Source organism: Leptonotus elevatus, chromosome 2 (assembly GCF_054856555.1).
Source record: "Leptonotus elevatus isolate MCC_2025b chromosome 2, RoL_Lele_1.0, whole genome shotgun sequence".
Lineage (NCBI taxonomy): Eukaryota > Metazoa > Chordata > Actinopteri > Syngnathiformes > Syngnathidae > Leptonotus > Leptonotus elevatus.
In genome coordinates, this window is record NC_141240.1 from 4,735,862 (window position 1) to 4,753,491 (window position 17,630).

Consider the following 17,630-nt stretch of genomic DNA (forward strand, 5'->3'; position numbering starts at 1 on the left):
GATGGAGCTGGGCTCGTATACATATTTTACTTTACATGGTTAATCGGACTCATTTCAACATGCTTTTTATTTCGGCATCAAGCAAAGTTTACATTTAAAGCTTTCAACCAGAACATGTGACTTGAACCTTCCTGGAAACTTTCAACACCAACAGAAAATAAAATTGGTACAGCAGCCTCACAATCTACTTAAGGGATGGGCAACCAACTGGCGCATATGGCCTCTGACCACGCTGATTAATTTAAAACAAAACATGTATTTACAAACTCAAAATATGCAGAAAACATTTATAAGCAGTTCATTGTTTTCCGTGAAGAGCTGGTGGGAATTGGGGAAATACCAAAAATAAAATATACTACCGGCAAGTCCACGGGTGCCGAACCTTAAGTGCAATCTGCAATGGTTGACTGTAGTTTTAACTTGTAATGTCACCACTAGATGGCTTACTTGCACTATACTACGAGGATAGGCTTTATTCTATTTTTTTTTTTTTTTTGCAGATTTGGAATGATATACAGGACAAAACATTGGATTGTTTTTTGTGTGGGGAAAATGTACCAGTACAGTTCATTTGCTGCTCAGCAGTTTTATGCTGTCCATGATTTAAAAAAAAAATAATAATAAAATGTCTAGTACAAACATTTACTATGGAGCTTTATGTAGAAAATAAACTGAACTAGCTAAATAAAGTCTGCCATAAACATTCAAAATACAATCCACACAGCTGTGGAAGTTGGATAAATGTCCATAAGCAACACTTTGGGGAATAATACTACAAATGATAACAATGATGGGCCTATTGATCGCCTAATTTTTGCCTCTAGCAAAAAAAAAAAAACTTAATTTCTTATATTTACTTTTGTGTCAGACCACTTTTTTTCTGCCACTGTGCGCTGCAGCACATATAGGATTTACAGAATTGGCAACAAGCTGCCACTCGGCCAGCTTGCTTTTTTTTTTCTGGAGCTGTGGCTCCCTCAAAGCATGACCTTCCGTGACTCGACCTCCAATGAGGGTTTCAATGTACATCGTGGTAAAATTCACCTTCTTTCTTGCCTTTCCGTCCATTGTTTTCTTTTTTGCCAACCGTGCTCCTTTATGAATACGCAAATCCATGAAGAAGTTTATTTGCATTGCCAAATATGGGGGTGGGGGTGGACTTTGACCGGGGAAGGGCATGGACTGTCCTGCACACACAGCTTGGGATCATGCGGTATTTCTAAAGAGAAATTTTTGCGTATGAGTATGTACGGATGATTTTATAAAACACAAATTTTTTTTCTCTCTTTATGGGAAGTTTGGGTTTTGTTCAGAGTACTTTTATAGGCACGTTCTCATGTAGCTAGTTTTATAAATGAGGCCCCTGGTTTAAGAAGTTCTATGTGGCCCCCTCTTGCATATAAGTTGCCCATCCCTAAACTACTTTTAAGATGTTTGAGACATTTAAAACGGATAGCTTGGAACTACCTTTTGGGGTGCGGCTGCTGAATTTGTTGATTCATCTGTACAACGCCACTGTGGAAATTTGTATGGCGATACACTTTACATAAATCCACAGACCAGCTGGGAAATTGGAGCTTGAGTGAAGTGGAAAGTCTCCTCTGCTTAAGACTGAACTATTTAAGCAGCTTGTTAGTGGGTGATGGTAAATGCATTCTCAAGGTTATTCTAGCAGGTTGCACCCCTGATTTTCACTTTGTGTACATTTAAGTGGACATGCTTTTATCTGTATGGATGCTTATTTATCAGTGTTTTGTCTCAATATCAATATTTCAAGCAGGACCCGTGTGCGTGCCAGTGTCAGAAGTTGTATAATTTACAGTGAATATTCTGTACAAGCTTGGGGATGAAAAGAAACTTTGACATTGTTGGGACTTGCGAAACAGCTGATAACTTCTTGCTCGCTGATGTTCTCTATTGGAGCATATCCACGAAGGCGTCAAACTCGTCAATGTTTTTCTCGTAGATGGCCAGTTTCTCTGGCAGCGAGTCCTGCACACACACCTTGCTGTTAGTGGCAACTTACAACTTTTTGTCTCTGGAAGACCAAAACTGCCAAAAAATACAAAAATAAATGTAAAAAAATGAAAAGTGAAATTAAAAACGGATTTAAAAAAATTCAAAAATTAAATACAAAAAATATAAATCGAAATAAAAACAGTAAAATATAAATATGTCCCTAAATAAATAAAAGTAAAAATTCATATAAAAATATATAATAAAATTAACTCATTCAAATAAAAATCCTCTGCTCTCACATTAATTTCATGCTGCAGATGCGCTGTCAAGTTGAAATGTTTGTTAAGCATGTCTTGGGTTTGACTTAAATAAAATGCATGTGAGAGCAGTGTTTTCATTTTACATTTAATTCTACATATTTTTGTATACATATTTTGACATTTTTATTTTTTTAATCTTATTTGTTTTACTTGTATTTACTTGGGGATATATATATATATATATATATATATATATATATATATATATATATATATATATATATATATATATATATATATATAAATTTTATCTGTTTTTATTTTCACTATTTAGTAATTTAATTTTGGCAGTTTTGGTCCCTCCGTATTTGTCATCTAATGGTAAAAACAAAAACATACTACGAGATCATCAGCCATGGACTGTGAACTGATGTGAAGCGAGAGGCTGGCCAGTTGCGGAGGGTTCTGAAACTCCCTGTAGAACGTTCCTAAATCCATCGGCAACAAGTCATCTTTGGAGAAAGCTGGCCGCTGAGAACATGAAACATCGGTCAGAGGAAAATACAGTGCTTCTCAAGAAGAGTTGAGATGACGTACAAAGTCGACCATGACAAAGTCATCCTGCTGCCCCGAGCCCTCTGAGTCCTGGGAGTGGAGGCTGGCCTGCAGAGGGGACATTTGGGAAGGAGAATCTGGAGGATGGACCTGACACGCACACACACATGCATGCAATGAGATCATCAGTAGTCAATGCAAAGTGAAGCCACGACAACCACACTTACCATCGGATCATTGTCCTCGGAGTCGAGGCCTCTAGGAGCAAACGCAGCAAATGGCAGGTCCATTGTGGCTGATCGCTAAAATCATACCAGGAGGAGTATTTAGTGGTGATAGTATGCAAAGAAAAATATTAATATGGAAAAGAAAGTCAAGGTTTTTTAACACATGAAAAGTCTACACACCCCTGTTAACATATTGTTTTGTGGTTTAACAAAAAGGGAACAAGATCATCCATTTAAAAAGCTTTTCCACTATTACTGGAACCTATAACCTCTACAACTTTGATTGAAAATGCTCCAAATATGCTCTTCAGATCGCCCCACAGATGTTTGATGGAACTGCTCGTAATTTCATCAACCTTGACAAAGCCACCGTGTTTCAGGAGGGTATGCACACTTATGCAATCACAACCTCTGTTGGTTACTTTTATTTCCCCGCTCCAAGTTTTTCCCCCATATGCCCTTGTTTTACAGGTTATAGGTCAGAATGGTGGAAAAAGTTGTGAAAGGATGTATTTTGGTCACATTTTTTACATTTTCACTATCCCCAAAACCTGGCATTGGAACAAAGGTGTGTTGACTTTTATATCCACTGCATCATTATGTATAATTAGATATGTAACGATTCACTCAAGCCCGGTTCAATTTGATTCCCGATTTTTGATTTGAATCGATTTTTAGGGGGATAACAAAAATATATTTTTAATTTTAACATCTACATATTGTCCGTGTTACAAACATTAACTTTTTCTAACTTTATATATTTAAAAAGAACCTTGAAAAATAACTAATCATTTTGACTGTTTAACTACATTTTTGTCTTATCAGTGCTTTGTGGTTAAGGATAATATTTTGTCCTCGCAACATGTTCTCAGCTTTGTGCAGCGAGACAGATAGTATGAAGAATGAAGCTCTAGAAGCTTTGTCGAGGATTTGTGTTTTGCTTCTTTTTTTAATTCCTTTATTATGTCTTTATTGCCATACTTGTTTGAGACAAATCAAATCAAATGACAAAGACTAAACTGATGTCTCTGCAACAAGTGCACCAACGATGCCCTCTACTGGACGAATAAGACACTACATCAGCGACACATATTTCACCCAGTGTACAGCCACAGGCAATCAACACAAAGACGATAAATTGCCTTATTAAATAAACGAGGAGCCACTTACAAAACTTAACACATTAAATTGATTACTTACAAAGATATAACCATGTTTTTACTGGCGTCTACAAAGACACGCCAAACAATACTGGATATCCGCTAAACGTGTCCGTCCCCAAAAAGGGTCCAGCTAAAAACGATGAAAAACTGCGAAAGGCATAACAGCTAACATGGCGCTGTGAATCGATGCTTTTATTTTTTTACATCAATGCACATTTTAACCCCTTCAGCCCTGCATTTTTTTCCTGTTGGGCAAATATTAAGTTATTTATGTATTTTTACTGATTTTGACTCTTTTCCCACATAAGAACAACATAGAGAAAAAAATTTTTTTGGGGGGGGGGGGTCATGTTATTTGATATAGTGGATGCCAGGATAGTATGGCTGTAACGTGTTATAAACTTACCAAGCTTATATGTAACATTTTTAACATGAACATCATGCAAATCAACTTGTGATCGGTTAGCTAGGATCCAATCATAAACCAGAAGTGTTGACATCATCCAAATTATGCATTTTTATTAGTTGAGACACGCAAATATGTCATGTCCACTGCAATCATCTATGGGTCCGAAAGGGTTAAGCAGTTTACATCGATATTAAATCGATTTTCGATGCATCGTTACATCCCTAATAATCATGTGATTTGACTTGTTAAATACCGTACTCGTGTATGGGGTTTGTTGACAAAGGCTCCAACTTTCCTGGTGAATGCATTAAGAGACTCGACTGGGTCGCAGGGAGAAGCACTCCTCCTGCCCTCCGCGCTGTGAGACAAAATGTCGTCGTCTCCACTGGGAAAAGACACAACATATGAGGCCAACACCAAACAGCTTCTAAAAGAATGGCATCATCTGAACATTTCATTTGTGCAATGATATCAAGGTACAATTACCCGCTGCCAGGCGTGTTGGCCATGTGCTCCACTGTCAGATGTGCATCAGCGCCGTGATAGGGCTGCGCTGGATGCAACAGAACCCCGTCGTCCTTCCCAGCATGCAGTGTCTGAAGAGCAGAACATTTCAATGTTTGTCTTGAACTTGTCCACATCTTTTATTTACCAGTCCGATTATTACCTGGTTTGGATTGGCAGCAGTGTGGCAAAGCTCAGTAGTTCCTGCTAGAAGAGGAGGTTGGTAGGATAGCCTAGAGGCATACAGCTGCATTTGCACACAGAAAGGAGAACAGATGTCATGAATGATCTTGTCCAAAATCAGTGTGGATCAATTGGGCTTGTTGGTTAGTTGTTAGTCAACAGTGATGGAAAGGGCAAAAGTGTAAGCAGACTGCCGTCAAACAAAAGCAAAAGGTGTGCCAGTGGAGACTCACAGTGTGAGTGACAAGACCGGGAACCAGCGGAAACTGTGGATTGTCCAGAGGAAGGCCCTTACACAGTTTAGAAGGAGAAGGACTCAGCGTACAGATGCACTGAAAAGCCGTCCAATGGCAGGAAGGAAGGAAAAAGACAAAATAATGTGAAATCAAGAACAAGCAAGGAAGTATAGAAAAGAGGCCCGTAAAATCTTTGGAGTACATTGCTTTATTACACATACTGTGTAATATGATGTCGACTGACAGTGGCAGTAGTGTCACACAGGTAGAGTTGATTGATGATGTTAGCAAAAAGTAGACAGTCAGCAAACTGAACTCCAGCAGGCCTTTTTTCTTATTTTTTAACGCCCAAGGAGTAGATACTTGTGATGGGCATGGTCCGAATACGGGTTTGGCAACTTACCACAGGTTTGCTTACAAGTCCAAGGTTTCGATAAATAATATAAATGTCCATCACCAGTAATGAATTTTACTTTTCTTTTTTGAGGGGACTTTAAAAGTTGACTGGCTGAGCAGTTATACACACTCTACACAGAGAAGGGATGGAAGGAAACCAGTGAGATTAAGCAATTGCGCTAACTCCAGCATGGGTGCATTTCTGCCATGTTGAGTAGCATGGATGGCACTAAAAATTAGGGACGTTCGATAACACTTTTTTTTAGACCGATATTGATATTCGATACTCAAATCTTCAGTACTCGCCGATACCATTAGTACTTAAGATACATAAAATTTCCACACAAAAAACAATGACAGATTTTTTTTTAAAGACCTATACATCCCAATTATAGCAAATTTCCTTAAAATTGCTTGAAATTAATGGCAGTTATATTTGTTCACTTTACTCATAAAAGTAATTTTGCATAGAGCACACAATAAAAAGGATTTAAAAAATAGATATATAAAATAAAACAAATAATCCAGTGGCCAGGGGGAAAAAAAGTCCCAATTAAAATATGTGGTTGTACAACTTCCTTTAAAGGAACACAGTGAAGTGCAAATAATTCAATTCATTACAATAGTGTTTCAGGTAATTTAGTAGTATCTACCATGTTAAGAATTCCTCAAGCTGTTTAGTGTGATGTTTAATTAAATCTTGTTTTGAAATCCATGCTTTTAATTTGGAAGGCTGCTCTGTATTTCCGTTTCCTGTTTCACATTCTCCGTCATTCATCTCATAGCAGTGCAGTAGTCAATGACGATATACTATATAATATACAAAGATCTGTCTGCACTTCAGAGCTAATTAAATTGTTGAGTACAACTGAAGACTTATGTGCTTCTCTTACCGGAGCCGCCTGTGGCGCTCAATGAATGCAAAATAACCATTTCAGCCTTTAGTTGTCTTGACTCTATACCTTCTGGCTTTTTCAAAACTATTGTGAAATCTGTTTCAAATTGATTTACAGCAAATAACCAACTGCACACTTCAATCAGGTGAGCTTCCTATATCTCTGAAAGTAGCCGGCGTCAAGCCCATTCTAAAAAAAGAGAACACTGGATGTCTCTCTGCTAGCAAATTATAGACCTATCTCAAAACTACTTGGAGGAAAGGAGTTACTTTGTGACCATTGAAAATTTTGAATCTGATCAAATGGTCATGACGTGGGGTCCCTCAAGGGTCAGTCCTTGGACCCCTGTTGTTCAGTCTGTATATGTGACCTTTGGGTCAAATGCTTCAGAACGCCAATGTTGACTATCATAGTTATGCAGATGACACACAACTGTATTTATCAATGTCCCCAAATTACAGCAGTTCAATTAACGCATTGTGTCACTCACTAAAGCAAATTAACAACTGGATCAACTAAAATTTCCTTTAGCTACACCAAAACAAAATGGAGGTCATTGTTTTCGGCAGTAAAGAAAAGAGGATTGCTGTTAGAAAACACCTTGAGTCACTCACTGTCTTTAGAAACCAAGAATCACGTTCGAAATCTTGGGGTGCTAATAGACTCAGACCTGACTTCCAGCAATCATATCAAATAAATTACTAAGACAGCCTTTTACCAGCTGAAAAACATCCAGACTGAAGGACTGCATGCTACAAGCAAACCAAGAGAAGCGTATCCATGCTTTTATCTCCAGCAGACTCGATTACTGTAACGGTCTTCTGACTGGACCCTCTCAAAAGAACATCAGACAATTGCAGCTCATTTAGAACGCTGCATCTCGAGTTCTGACCAAAACAAAGAGATCAGATCATATCACTCTAGTCCTTAAGGCACCCAGTCAGCTCTAGAATCAATTTCAAAATTCTGTTACTGGTCTATAAATCGCTGAATGGTTTAGGTCCTGAACATATTCAAGAAATGCTGATTGAATAAAAACCCAGCAGGACTCTGAGATCTAGCTTGTAATCTGGGTTGAACACTTTGTTTTTTTAGCATATCTTTAATTAAGGTATTTTAAACAGTTTAAAATCATGTTATTTCCCTTTTAATTATTATTATTTTTTATTTCATTACGTTCATTTGTTTTTAAAGTTTGCTGTCTAATGTTTTAACATTGTCAATGTATGTTCTTTTAGTACATTTTGTAACCTACTTTTGTTTTCTCTTTTTTCCTCTGTTAACTACTGTGTTTGTTGATGCTTATAGGTGTTGTTTTTCCTTGTGTAAAGCACATCGAGTTGCCTTGTGTATGAAATAAGCTATACAAATAAACTTGCCTTGCCTTTAGTTCCTGACCGAAAAACGGCCACAAGAGCGGGGGCTGATACCAGTATTGATATCCGTCGCGAGTACTGATACCGTAAAATGTGTCCTGGTGTCGATCTGATACCGATACCTGGTATCGCTATTTGACCATCCCTACTAAAAATGAATGAATAATGGTGCCTGTGGGTACTAGTTAGCCCCAAGGACAACATAAATGATGGGACAGCGACTTACTAAGAATACTAAAAACAGAAGAAGAATGTTAGTATTCATTTAATTATTTATGAATTCATTTATTTATTCATTATGGGACATGTTTCTTAATATACCAACTATTGTATATTTTGTTTAAAAATAACATATTGTGCTTGATAGCAAATCTATCTATCTATCTATCTATCTATCTATCTATCTATCTATCTATCTATCTATCTATCGAGAGAGAATTGTGATGAGTAGAACAGATGAGAACGCGGTGCTTGTTGAATCAGGGAAATCTTGAAAATAAGCAGCAGCGGTTAAAGCTGGAGGAAAACGTTGCAGTTTATAGTCTCTTCATACTGTGCTTTATGCTAAGTGAAAAGGGGGCGTGTCACCCTACCTGAGAGGGCGGGGAAGTGGAGAAGGAAGTAGTGCAAACCTCCTGTGAATCCTGAACCCCTGCAAATGCTTCTCCATCATCATCCGGTGCTCTGTGGGATAATTATAATTTTTCTTCAATTCTCGTATCAGCTTTATGTTCAAATAAACAGGTCTACATTTTACACTAAGTAGTAGTCTTTGTGAGGAAATTGAAACATAAACATTATTTCATTATACTTTTTCTGACATTTTTTGTTGGTGGTGTGCTATGATTTTTTTTTTAATGTAAAATATGTGCCATGGTTTGACTTGTGCTTTGGGTACCTGTAGTTGCAGGGCTGACCCATGTTTACAGGTCGCTGGCTGCCACAAGGAGGATCCACAAAGTGGTCCACAATGATCCCCATGATGGGTGTAGACCGCTCAAACTGTCTGCAAGACCAAGATGCATTTGTTCAAAAGGCAACACATTCACTGTGGAGACAGCTACAGTATGAAGTGTCAAAAGGCACAGCAGATGTTACCTACCTGCTGGACATTAAAGCCAGGTTGGTGCGATAGGCACAAGAAAGTGTGACAGTGCCAATAGGGGTTCCCACAACACCAATACGCACCGTCTGGAAACCTTAAAAAAAAAAAAAAAGTAATGGCTTGATTGTGTAAGCTATTGAAGTTTTGGACAGTAAGAAAAACCATGCATATTATTTGTCTTATGGTGGGAAAGGGGATCGTTACCACCTACAACCAAATAATAACTACCTTCTCCTAATCCTCTCATCTGAACGTCTCCAAAATAGACCCTTGACCAAAAAAAAAGAAAAAGAGAAAAAAAAAGGCACAAACAATGAGCAGACGGAACGTTGGGTGAAAAGTGATGAGAAAGCGAGGTAACACACCTGTATAATATCACATAGTCATGTCCCTGTTTTCTGGACAATTTGTAGGCAGGCGTTACTCTAGTGATGGCCAGCAGAGATTTCAGAAGGACAGACAGGCGGTCGTACACGGTATACGACACTTTTATGTCCTTATCACACCTACAGAAGAAAAAACATTTTGACTCGTCATGTTTCTGCATTTTATGGCTACATTCAAATTTCAGGTCCAAGCGTCCAATAACGATTGAGAATTGGCCTTATTGGCCCTATGTGCAGATGGCCAATTTCAAGCCCCTCCTTTCTCAACAGCAACTAGAAACAGTAACCCATGCCTTTGTTACATATTGGCTGGATTACTGTTGCACACTCTATTTTGGAGTCAGCCAGCACCCTCCCTCAGTGGCTTCAGTTGGTGTAAAATGCTGCTGGTCGCCTCCTAACTGGTGATATGCGTTCTATTTATCATAACTGTTTACTTCCATCCTAGCATGCTATTATGAATCACCATGTTTGAGCACTACACATTAGTGGGGGGCGTGGAATAAGTTCAAAATACTGTATTTCATTTCTTTAAATTAATTTTGCCTTTTTTTACCTACATTTGTAAGAAAAAACCAATAGCTTACTTTTCATTCATCTCCAGGCACCAAGTCTCTAACTCCATTGAGTCCCCCTGGATGAAAGAGAGGCAGATGATTGTCCAGTAGAGCAGGTCCGCTCTTGAATAGCATCAGTTAAATGTTTTTAATTTTTGCCCTGAATCAGGATTCACAAGTTTGATGTCTCCATTAACCTACAGTAATTTCTGGACTACAAGGCGCACCTGACAATAAGCCGTGCTAGCTAAAGTTGGGGAATACTCGAGTTTGTTACACATATAAGCCGCACCCGACTGTAGGCCGCAGGTGTTTTAATGTTACCGCACCGGGTTCATGCTACTTTCTTTTCCATAATGAGGGCGCAAATTGTCTCGCTCTCGTTCTGTCTCTCCTACTGTATTTGGGCTCGCTTGGTTTGTTTTGCTCTGCCTGACGCTCTTGCGCTTCCTTTATAGTGTGCCCCATTGTGATCTGCTAGATAAGCCGCACCTTTGTATTAACCGCAGGGTCGAATGCAAGTGAAAAAAGTAGCGGCTTGTAGTCCAGAAATGACTGTACCTACACTAAACCTACAGTATACCAATTCTCTTATAAGTCCTCTGGCTGGCTGCTGGCCTCAAGATGAATTTGTTCACTGTCTTTACACCAAGAAGCAATAAATAAGTTATACTATTGGAATTGTATATAGGGCTGTAAAATCATACATAGAAGTTACTATACACGAATGGGGAGTGTCAAAGGTGTCAGGGATGATCTGTGATATTGCACAATTTTCAATTGTGCTGCATTTCTTGCTATATTTGTATCTATTTCTCACATATTCAACCAATAGAACTTTTGGACATCGTGTATTTTTTGGTTCTATGCAGTTGGGTATTTTTAGCGAGCGAGTCAGAATAGTACGGGTGCATAAAAAGTTGCATTAAAAAATAGCTACATGACTGACTCTTTAACTTTAAATCAACGCACTTTAGAAATGAGGGTTTTACCTCTGAAGTCTTGAGGGAGATCTCCACGCACATTGAGTGTCCGACGCCTGGAAGTTGTCCAGCCAAAATTTTCTTGGCTTCATGGGTCACTTCTGGGATGTCTTTGATTGCTACATTAAACTGCAAAATAAATTACACTTACACTTAAAATGAATGAAATGAAAGACACGCAATCCAAACCAACTTTTAGTTGAACTCAACAAAACAATCACTTTTAAAATAGTTTTTGGGTTTGTTTACATTTTGAGTAATTTTCAGGTATCTCAATAAGTCTCCGACATTCAATAAACAAAGGATACCACTGCTCACCCCACCTGCCTGTATAATGTTCTATGTAAGTTTACATATGGTGGAGCTAGCAAGTGGCTACTTGTGTGGACCGCTGCTATATGTGGGGGTTTGGGACTGGGCCAGCCCACAAATAACAAATGAGTGATGAGGTTATATAATTATAGCATTGTGGGCAAAAGAAACATCAACCAAAACAAAAATACACAGATAAACTGCTAATAATTTTCTATGAAAAATAGGGGTGGCTCTCCAAAAAACCCAACACAATTATTATTTTTGTTAAAAAAATATCTGTTCGAACTATGAGCATGCAGGGCGTAGTGGGCAGTGTTTTGAGTGTACTGAATAATTAGAATCAGTTACAAAGATTAGTTCAAAAGATTTGTTTAAAAAACAAAAAACATTGCCACTGTATAATAAATACATATGGAATGGTATTTTTTTGTCATTGCACATGTCGAGCAACGCAATTAGTTTTACAGTTTCGCCTTTGTCTACAATGTGACACAGGATTATGACTTTTTAAGATAAAAAGAAAAACTTAAACCTAAGTTTTATAGCTGAGGTTACATGATATGATCCTCTTGTGCTGTTGGAGGCAGCGCTTGCTCCAATATTTCAATGCAACTTTTTACATTCCTGCACACCAGAGACTTGTACATAAGATAAAAACTTTACATATGTGCAATTTAAAAATAACCAAACATTTTAGTTACCCAATCAGAGCCAGTTGGGGATGAAGACGAGCGAGTACATATCTTCTCACCAAGGCGAGCCTGGACTATCACCTGAACAGTCTACAAATACATCAACAATACATTAAAACTGTTGTTGAACATAATCATGAAATGCACAATTTATTTTTACAGTTACAAAGAAAAATGTCATTATAATATATTATCAACCATCTTCTCACCTTTAAGGCAAAGAACTTAACGAACTTATCCAAGTCTTTTTTATCCTGGGGATTCAGGTCACTGTCCATGTTGTTACGACCCTGCAATCGAGCATGAGCATATATTGAAGCTGTCTAAAAAGCATAAATAACAACAAGTAGCAAACATCATCACGTTAATACTACAGTAGTGTCCTAAAGGAACATGTGGAACTGTAGCTTAAAAACCAAACAGCAACAAATACGTATAGGTCAAGCCAATGCGGCCTCTGCGTCGTTATTACGATGCCAATTTATCAACTGTATAGAAATGAATCGACAATGTAATCAATTGAAGGGCACTTTGCAACGTACACTATATCATGTTGTAAATGTAGTAAATAGGTTCTCCATCAAAGGAACTGATGAATCATTAGTACAAGGCTAATGCTAGGCTGTCCAACAAGCTAGCTGGGCACCGCGCACTTTAACTCTACCACAAAAAGCAAACCTACATGAGCTTTTCCTTTAGCAACGCGGCTTTGGTGAGGTACAAATCAGTTCAATAAATAGGACCTTCGATTCAGTTTTCCAGAATCACGAATAAGACCAATTCTGATGTAAATAATCTCAACAGCAGCTGTGCAATATTTCTGTTTATCTTCCCCATGTCGACGTGTTTAGATAGCAACGCTTTCACAATGGCACTTTCGCGAAATTTGTGTGACAGTATATAAAAAAGAAAACTAGAAAGAATAATTTGGCTGTTTTATTCTATGACGTTCTAGACATAAATGAAGCCTGATTATACCTTTAAAAGTGATATATACAAAGCATAGTTGTTGTTGTTTTTTTTGCCGAATCTAAGAACCAGTGCGGTCAGACACTTTTTCTTGGTAGACGTAGTTGGTTGGCCGAGAAGGTAAATAGCAAAAACAAAAAATGCATTATTTTATCGTTCATGTGCATTGTGTTTCATTATGTCTGATATTGTATGTACGTATTGTAGACCGATCGTGAGCTTGTTTTTCTCTTACACGTAGGCTACGACTTAATTTGAGATGTATTGTCTTGAGTTAGCACGTTGGTTTCAATTCATTTGGTTGTTAAGCTAATGTTAACATCTGATTCGACAAAAAAATGTGTCCTTTAAGAAACGAGGTAAAGTTTATTTATATATAGATTATATACGTTTGTATAAACAGTCAAATTAAACGATGGTTGACGTTTTAATACACTAAACGTTAATTTATATATATTACAATATAAGTATTTGTTATTATTACACACAGCATGGCGATCTCAATAGCCGTTTTGGACTGTGATCTACTGTTGCATGGCCGTGGTCACAAGACATTGGACCGCTTTGACGTGGGCTCTGTATCAGACGCCTTCCTCCTCACACAGTTTGGCTTCCCCAGAGAGTTCATCCTCTACTTGGTAGAGTTACTCAGAGAGGTAAACATATCTTGCGCTTTCAAGGGTACCATCAGATCTTTCTGAAAGCTACCACAGTATTTGGTGTTCCTGTTATGTTCCAGTCCCTCTGTAGACGCACACAGAGATCTAGAGCCATCAGTCCTGAGGTCCAGGTACTGGCCGCGTTGGGCTTCTACACATCAGGCTCTTTCCAGACATCAATGGGAGATACTATTGGAATCAGCCAAGCATCCATGTCCAGATGTGTTTCCAATGTGACCAAAGCTCTGGTTGAGAAAGCGCCTCAATTCATTACACTGAACAGGTAAATAAATAATTGAAGACGTATTTCTTGCTGCAATGATGTCTAAAGAAGAATGGTGTTTCTTGCGCAGAGAGACCATGATCCGAGAGGAGAACTTCCAAGAGTTCCATAGGGTAGCGGGATTGACGGGCGTTCTTGGAGTGCTGGACTGTGTTCAGGTTGCCATCAAGGCTCCGAACAGTGAAGACTCATCATACGTGAACACAAAGGGATTTCACTCCATCGGCTGTCAGCTTGTTTGCGATGCCCGAGGCTTGTTACTCAGCGCAGAAACTCACTGGCCCGGTAGGCTCAAAGGTGTAGATGTTCTGGAAAGATCTGCCCTTTATAAAGAACTGCAGAAAACTGAGGAGGGCTATTTGCTGGGTGAGAATTGTTTGTATCGCCATGTAATATCTGAAAGATGAGTTCATTGATGGTGAAAAAGATGCCTAAGGCTTTCTGCTTGTTAGGTGACAGCCGTTATCCTTTAAGGAAGTGGTTGATGACCCCGGTGGAGTGCCCTGAATCCCCTGCAGAGTTCGGATACAATCTTGCTCACTCGGCTACGCATGAAATTGTGGATACAACATTTCGCGCCATCCAGACTAGATTCAGATGTTTAGATGGCACCAAAGGATACTTGCAGGTGCTTCACTTCTAGTAACATTGAGAAAGTGAACGCACAGTATTTTTCTGACATGCACAATTCACTAACTAATCCTCTGTTGTCATCTGCTCTGTGCAGTACTCACCAGAAAGGAGTGCATCCATCGTGTTAGCTTGTTGTGTTCTCCACAACGCCTCCCTGCAGTCAGGATTAGATGCCTGGACTCTGGAAAGGACGGACCCCCCAGAGCAACCTGAAACTCTGGAGCATAGACCAGAGGACCGTGATGTTCAGGCTGAGGAGTTGCGCAAACAGCTCATCCTCAAACACTTCAGCTAATGCGTGCCTTAACTACGCAGGGCTTTGCTCAAGAGCAAGTGGCGCTCACGTAGGGTGGACTTGTCAAGAAAGAAAGTCAAGAGACAGTGATGCTGATGCAGATTTTTTATATTTTGCTTGTTTCTACTCTACGGACTACACTAATATTGTAGGCATATATGGACGGACATGCAAGACACTGTACAACAACAATCCTTTGTGAACATTACTTGATTTACTTTCTCAAGTATTTGTAACCCAACTTTTTCCAAACAATTTAGTTTAATTGTTTTCAAGGTTTGGAAAAAGTGACCGAACCCTCCATCCATCCATATTCATCATATTTCCACAGGCAATGTTACAATCCACCAAGGAGATCCGTATTTACAACTCCACATCATTTATGTACACTAATGCTTTGACATTGCTGAGGCAACCGTGACAAAATTTTGTGGGCCAATCAAACCAAATACAATGGATGGATATAGAGAACGATCATCCCAATGGTCAAGAATCTACATACTGTAATCATTATTATTATTATATATTTTTTTACACAAACAGAACTTGAGTAAAGATTATTATTATTATTTTTTACCTCAACTTCATTTGAAGATGGTAGTGGTGTTTCACATCTGGGACTGTAGTTCGATATATATACACATTTCTACAAACAGCAATAAATACGTACACACAAGCGTTTATTTTACTTAAATTCCAAAATATTTTAAATCCAGTTTGTGCTAAATTGGAGTCGATCAAAGTTTGTCATTTTTGCCCTGATGTTACTGTTGCGCACATTTGAAGAAAAAGGAAAAAAAGGGTGATTTTTGAGCAATAGTCGTGAAACATAAGACAGAATTACAGCAAAAAGACAACCCACAGAACAGTACATGAACTACACACCACCATCTAAATCTTTACACAATCCCAATAGTAAACACGTCATTGCTTTTTTTTTTGTTGCATAAAATAAATATGCTCTTTTTTGATGCGAGGAATATATTATAAAGCAATATTATTGTCGTTTTTATACTTTTATAACATTATTTAAAAAAACAAGGCAATAATATATAAACTAAACTTTAAAATAGTACATTTAATATTTTTTGTTGCATAATTTAAATATGCTAATTTTTTTAATGCTGCAACTACATATATACACACACAAGTTTATATTCCATAAAAATATTTTGTCATGTTTCCCACTCTCCTGTCAGAACTCTTCAATAGGAAAATACGAGTGTAGAATTTTTTGGGTTGCAAAATTAATTCAGGTCAAGTGGAACCCTCTTGGTTGCCGAGTTAGACCTCACAAAGCTTTCACAGACACAAATGAATTGATGAACTGTGATCAAGACATTCCATTTGTGTGGTCGAAAGTTGGCATTGTTAACTCTTATCATATCGGGCCGAGTGGAAGGCACTTCCTGTGTAGGAGAACACGAGCATGTCTACTTTGAAACATGTTAGTGGCAACACTTAAGATGCCAGTGGGATGCACATGATGAAGTAGAATGCAACAGTGGAGGTCAATGTGTGCTTACATAGAATGAGGTCATTAATTCCATGTAACAATGTGAGATCTTCATATTGATATATATACACTACATATATATAATATGTGCCGTGGGGGTGAGGGGGGCCGTGAAGTTTGAGGGAGGGTCAGCTGGAGTCGGAAGGGCTGTCTGTCAAAAAATTCCTGAACCGTCGTTTGGTTTCGTTTCTCTGAGGGGACAAAGAAGACATCATTGTAAGTGCTGGTCAACGTATAGCGACTTGTGGCGTGCACTACTTTTGAGCTTGGAGATGTATAATCGCACCTGTGGTCCGACTTGGGCCAGCTTGTCTGGTTCCTGTGCACATCAGCTGTGTGGCGGCTTGTCTGGATGTGGTTTTGTGACCGCAGCCTCCCCACTAGTAACGTTGCAGGGGTTTCCTCCACTGGAGACTCTTCGTCAAAGAAGAGTAAGCTGCGGGAGCGGACTGCAATACACACAGACACACACACACAGCTGACTGTCATTTAGTTGTCTTGAACGGTATCAATAAGTGTTTAAAAAAATGTAGTAAAATACAGCCTTTCATGTCTGAAAATTGTGAAGGTGAATTACATAGCTTCGTTTTTTTTTAAATTTGCACTTGCATGTAAAACCAATAAAAGATTGCCTCAATGTTGATAGGAACTGAAGACGCACAAGGTGACATTGGTGTCTCACTGCATGGAATGCGACTTCAAGCTCGACATGTTGTTTATGCTTATTTTTTGAGATACTAGGTTTTTTTAAGTACTCTTTTTGTGAGTAATATCACCTATATCTGTGGTTCATGTATGTTTGTAGCTCATGTAACTTCGCCGTGTTTAATTGTCTCGTTAGGCTTGTAGCGTTCTTAATTGCCGCATTAACATCGTTGGAGCTGCGGTACTAAAAATAGAATGGTGCCGTTAGGGGCCTGCAGACGCTAATTATAGCTCTTATACGCACTACATTATATTTGTAATGTGGCTTTTTCGTTTCCCTTTGGGTTTTATGTATACTAATTCCTATACAGAGCAGCCTTCCAAAATAAAAGCATGCATTTCAAAAATATACAATTAAACATTACACA

At 38.5% G+C, this 17,630-nt stretch overlaps 3 protein-coding genes across 6 annotated transcripts in view; 1 reads left to right on the forward strand and 2 right to left on the reverse strand.

The window, feature by feature from the left end:
- Positions 1 to 49: 49 nt before the first annotated feature.
- atg13 (ATG13 autophagy related 13 homolog (S. cerevisiae)) lies at positions 50 to 13,058 on the reverse strand. 4 transcript variants are annotated; one of them, XM_086069995.1, is made up of 18 exons: positions 12,885 to 13,058; positions 12,412 to 12,492; positions 12,212 to 12,292; positions 11,205 to 11,324; positions 10,243 to 10,289; positions 9,635 to 9,775; positions 9,498 to 9,538; positions 9,267 to 9,363; positions 9,063 to 9,170; positions 8,797 to 8,848; positions 5,494 to 5,592; positions 5,241 to 5,324; positions 5,060 to 5,169; positions 4,832 to 4,958; positions 3,002 to 3,076; positions 2,817 to 2,924; positions 2,619 to 2,750; positions 50 to 1,992 (listed from the first exon to the last, which is right to left on the reverse strand). In XM_086069995.1, the coding sequence occupies exons 2-18, from the start codon at positions 12,478 to 12,480 to the stop codon at positions 1,915 to 1,917; spliced, it is 1,569 nt and encodes a 522-aa protein (XP_085926121.1). In that variant the 5' UTR covers positions 12,481 to 12,492; positions 12,885 to 13,058; the 3' UTR covers positions 50 to 1,914. The 4 variants fall into 4 exon arrangements, with proteins under 4 accessions (XP_085926121.1, XP_085926120.1, XP_085926123.1 ...); XM_086069994.1 differs by having other exon boundaries at positions 8,758 to 8,848; XM_086069997.1 differs by lacking the exon at positions 5,494 to 5,592.
- Positions 13,059 to 13,257: 199 nt separating this feature from the next.
- harbi1 (harbinger transposase derived 1) lies at positions 13,258 to 17,211 on the forward strand. The gene is made up of 6 exons (XM_086069981.1): positions 13,258 to 13,291; positions 13,662 to 13,827; positions 13,911 to 14,113; positions 14,184 to 14,479; positions 14,566 to 14,741; positions 14,841 to 17,211. The coding sequence occupies exons 2-6, from the start codon at positions 13,663 to 13,665 to the stop codon at positions 15,039 to 15,041; spliced, it is 1,041 nt and encodes a 346-aa protein (XP_085926107.1). The 5' UTR covers positions 13,258 to 13,291; position 13,662; the 3' UTR covers positions 15,042 to 17,211.
- creb3l1 (cAMP responsive element binding protein 3-like 1) overlaps positions 15,132 to 17,630 on the reverse strand; it is a 34,598-nt gene continuing 32,099 nt past the window's right edge. The window contains exons 12-13 of the mRNA XM_086069980.1: positions 16,844 to 17,006; positions 15,132 to 16,748 (exon numbers count right to left, since the gene is read on the reverse strand). Coding sequence (XP_085926106.1) covers positions 16,712 to 16,748; positions 16,844 to 17,006 — 200 coding nt within the window. The 3' untranslated portion in view covers positions 15,132 to 16,711. The remainder of the gene's footprint in view (positions 16,749 to 16,843; positions 17,007 to 17,630) is intronic.

What these genes read in the sequence shown, in the direction of transcription:
- harbi1 (XM_086069981.1), top strand. Translation starts at nt 13,663, where the DNA reads ATGGCGATCTCAATAGCCGTTTTGGACTGTGATCTACTGTTGCATGGC. An exon ending in TGGTAGAGTTACTCAGAGAG is followed by an intron (nt 13,828 to 13,910) that starts GTAAACATATCT and finishes GTTATGTTCCAG; the next exon opens with TCCCTCTGTAGACGCACACA. An exon ending in CAATTCATTACACTGAACAG is followed by an intron (nt 14,114 to 14,183) that starts GTAAATAAATAA and finishes TTTCTTGCGCAG; the next exon opens with AGAGACCATGATCCGAGAGG.
- atg13 (XM_086069994.1), bottom strand. Translation starts at nt 12,480, where the DNA reads ATGGACAGTGACCTGAATCCCCAGGATAAAAAAGACTTGGATAAGTTC. An exon ending in CCCCAACTGGCTCTGATTGG is followed by an intron (nt 11,325 to 12,211) that starts GTAACTAAAATG and finishes TTTATTTTGCAG; the next exon opens with TTTAATGTAGCAATCAAAGA. An exon ending in CCATGGCTGATGATCTCGTA is followed by an intron (nt 1,993 to 2,618) that starts GTATGTTTTTGT and finishes GTGTGTGTGCAG; the next exon opens with GACTCGCTGCCAGAGAAACT.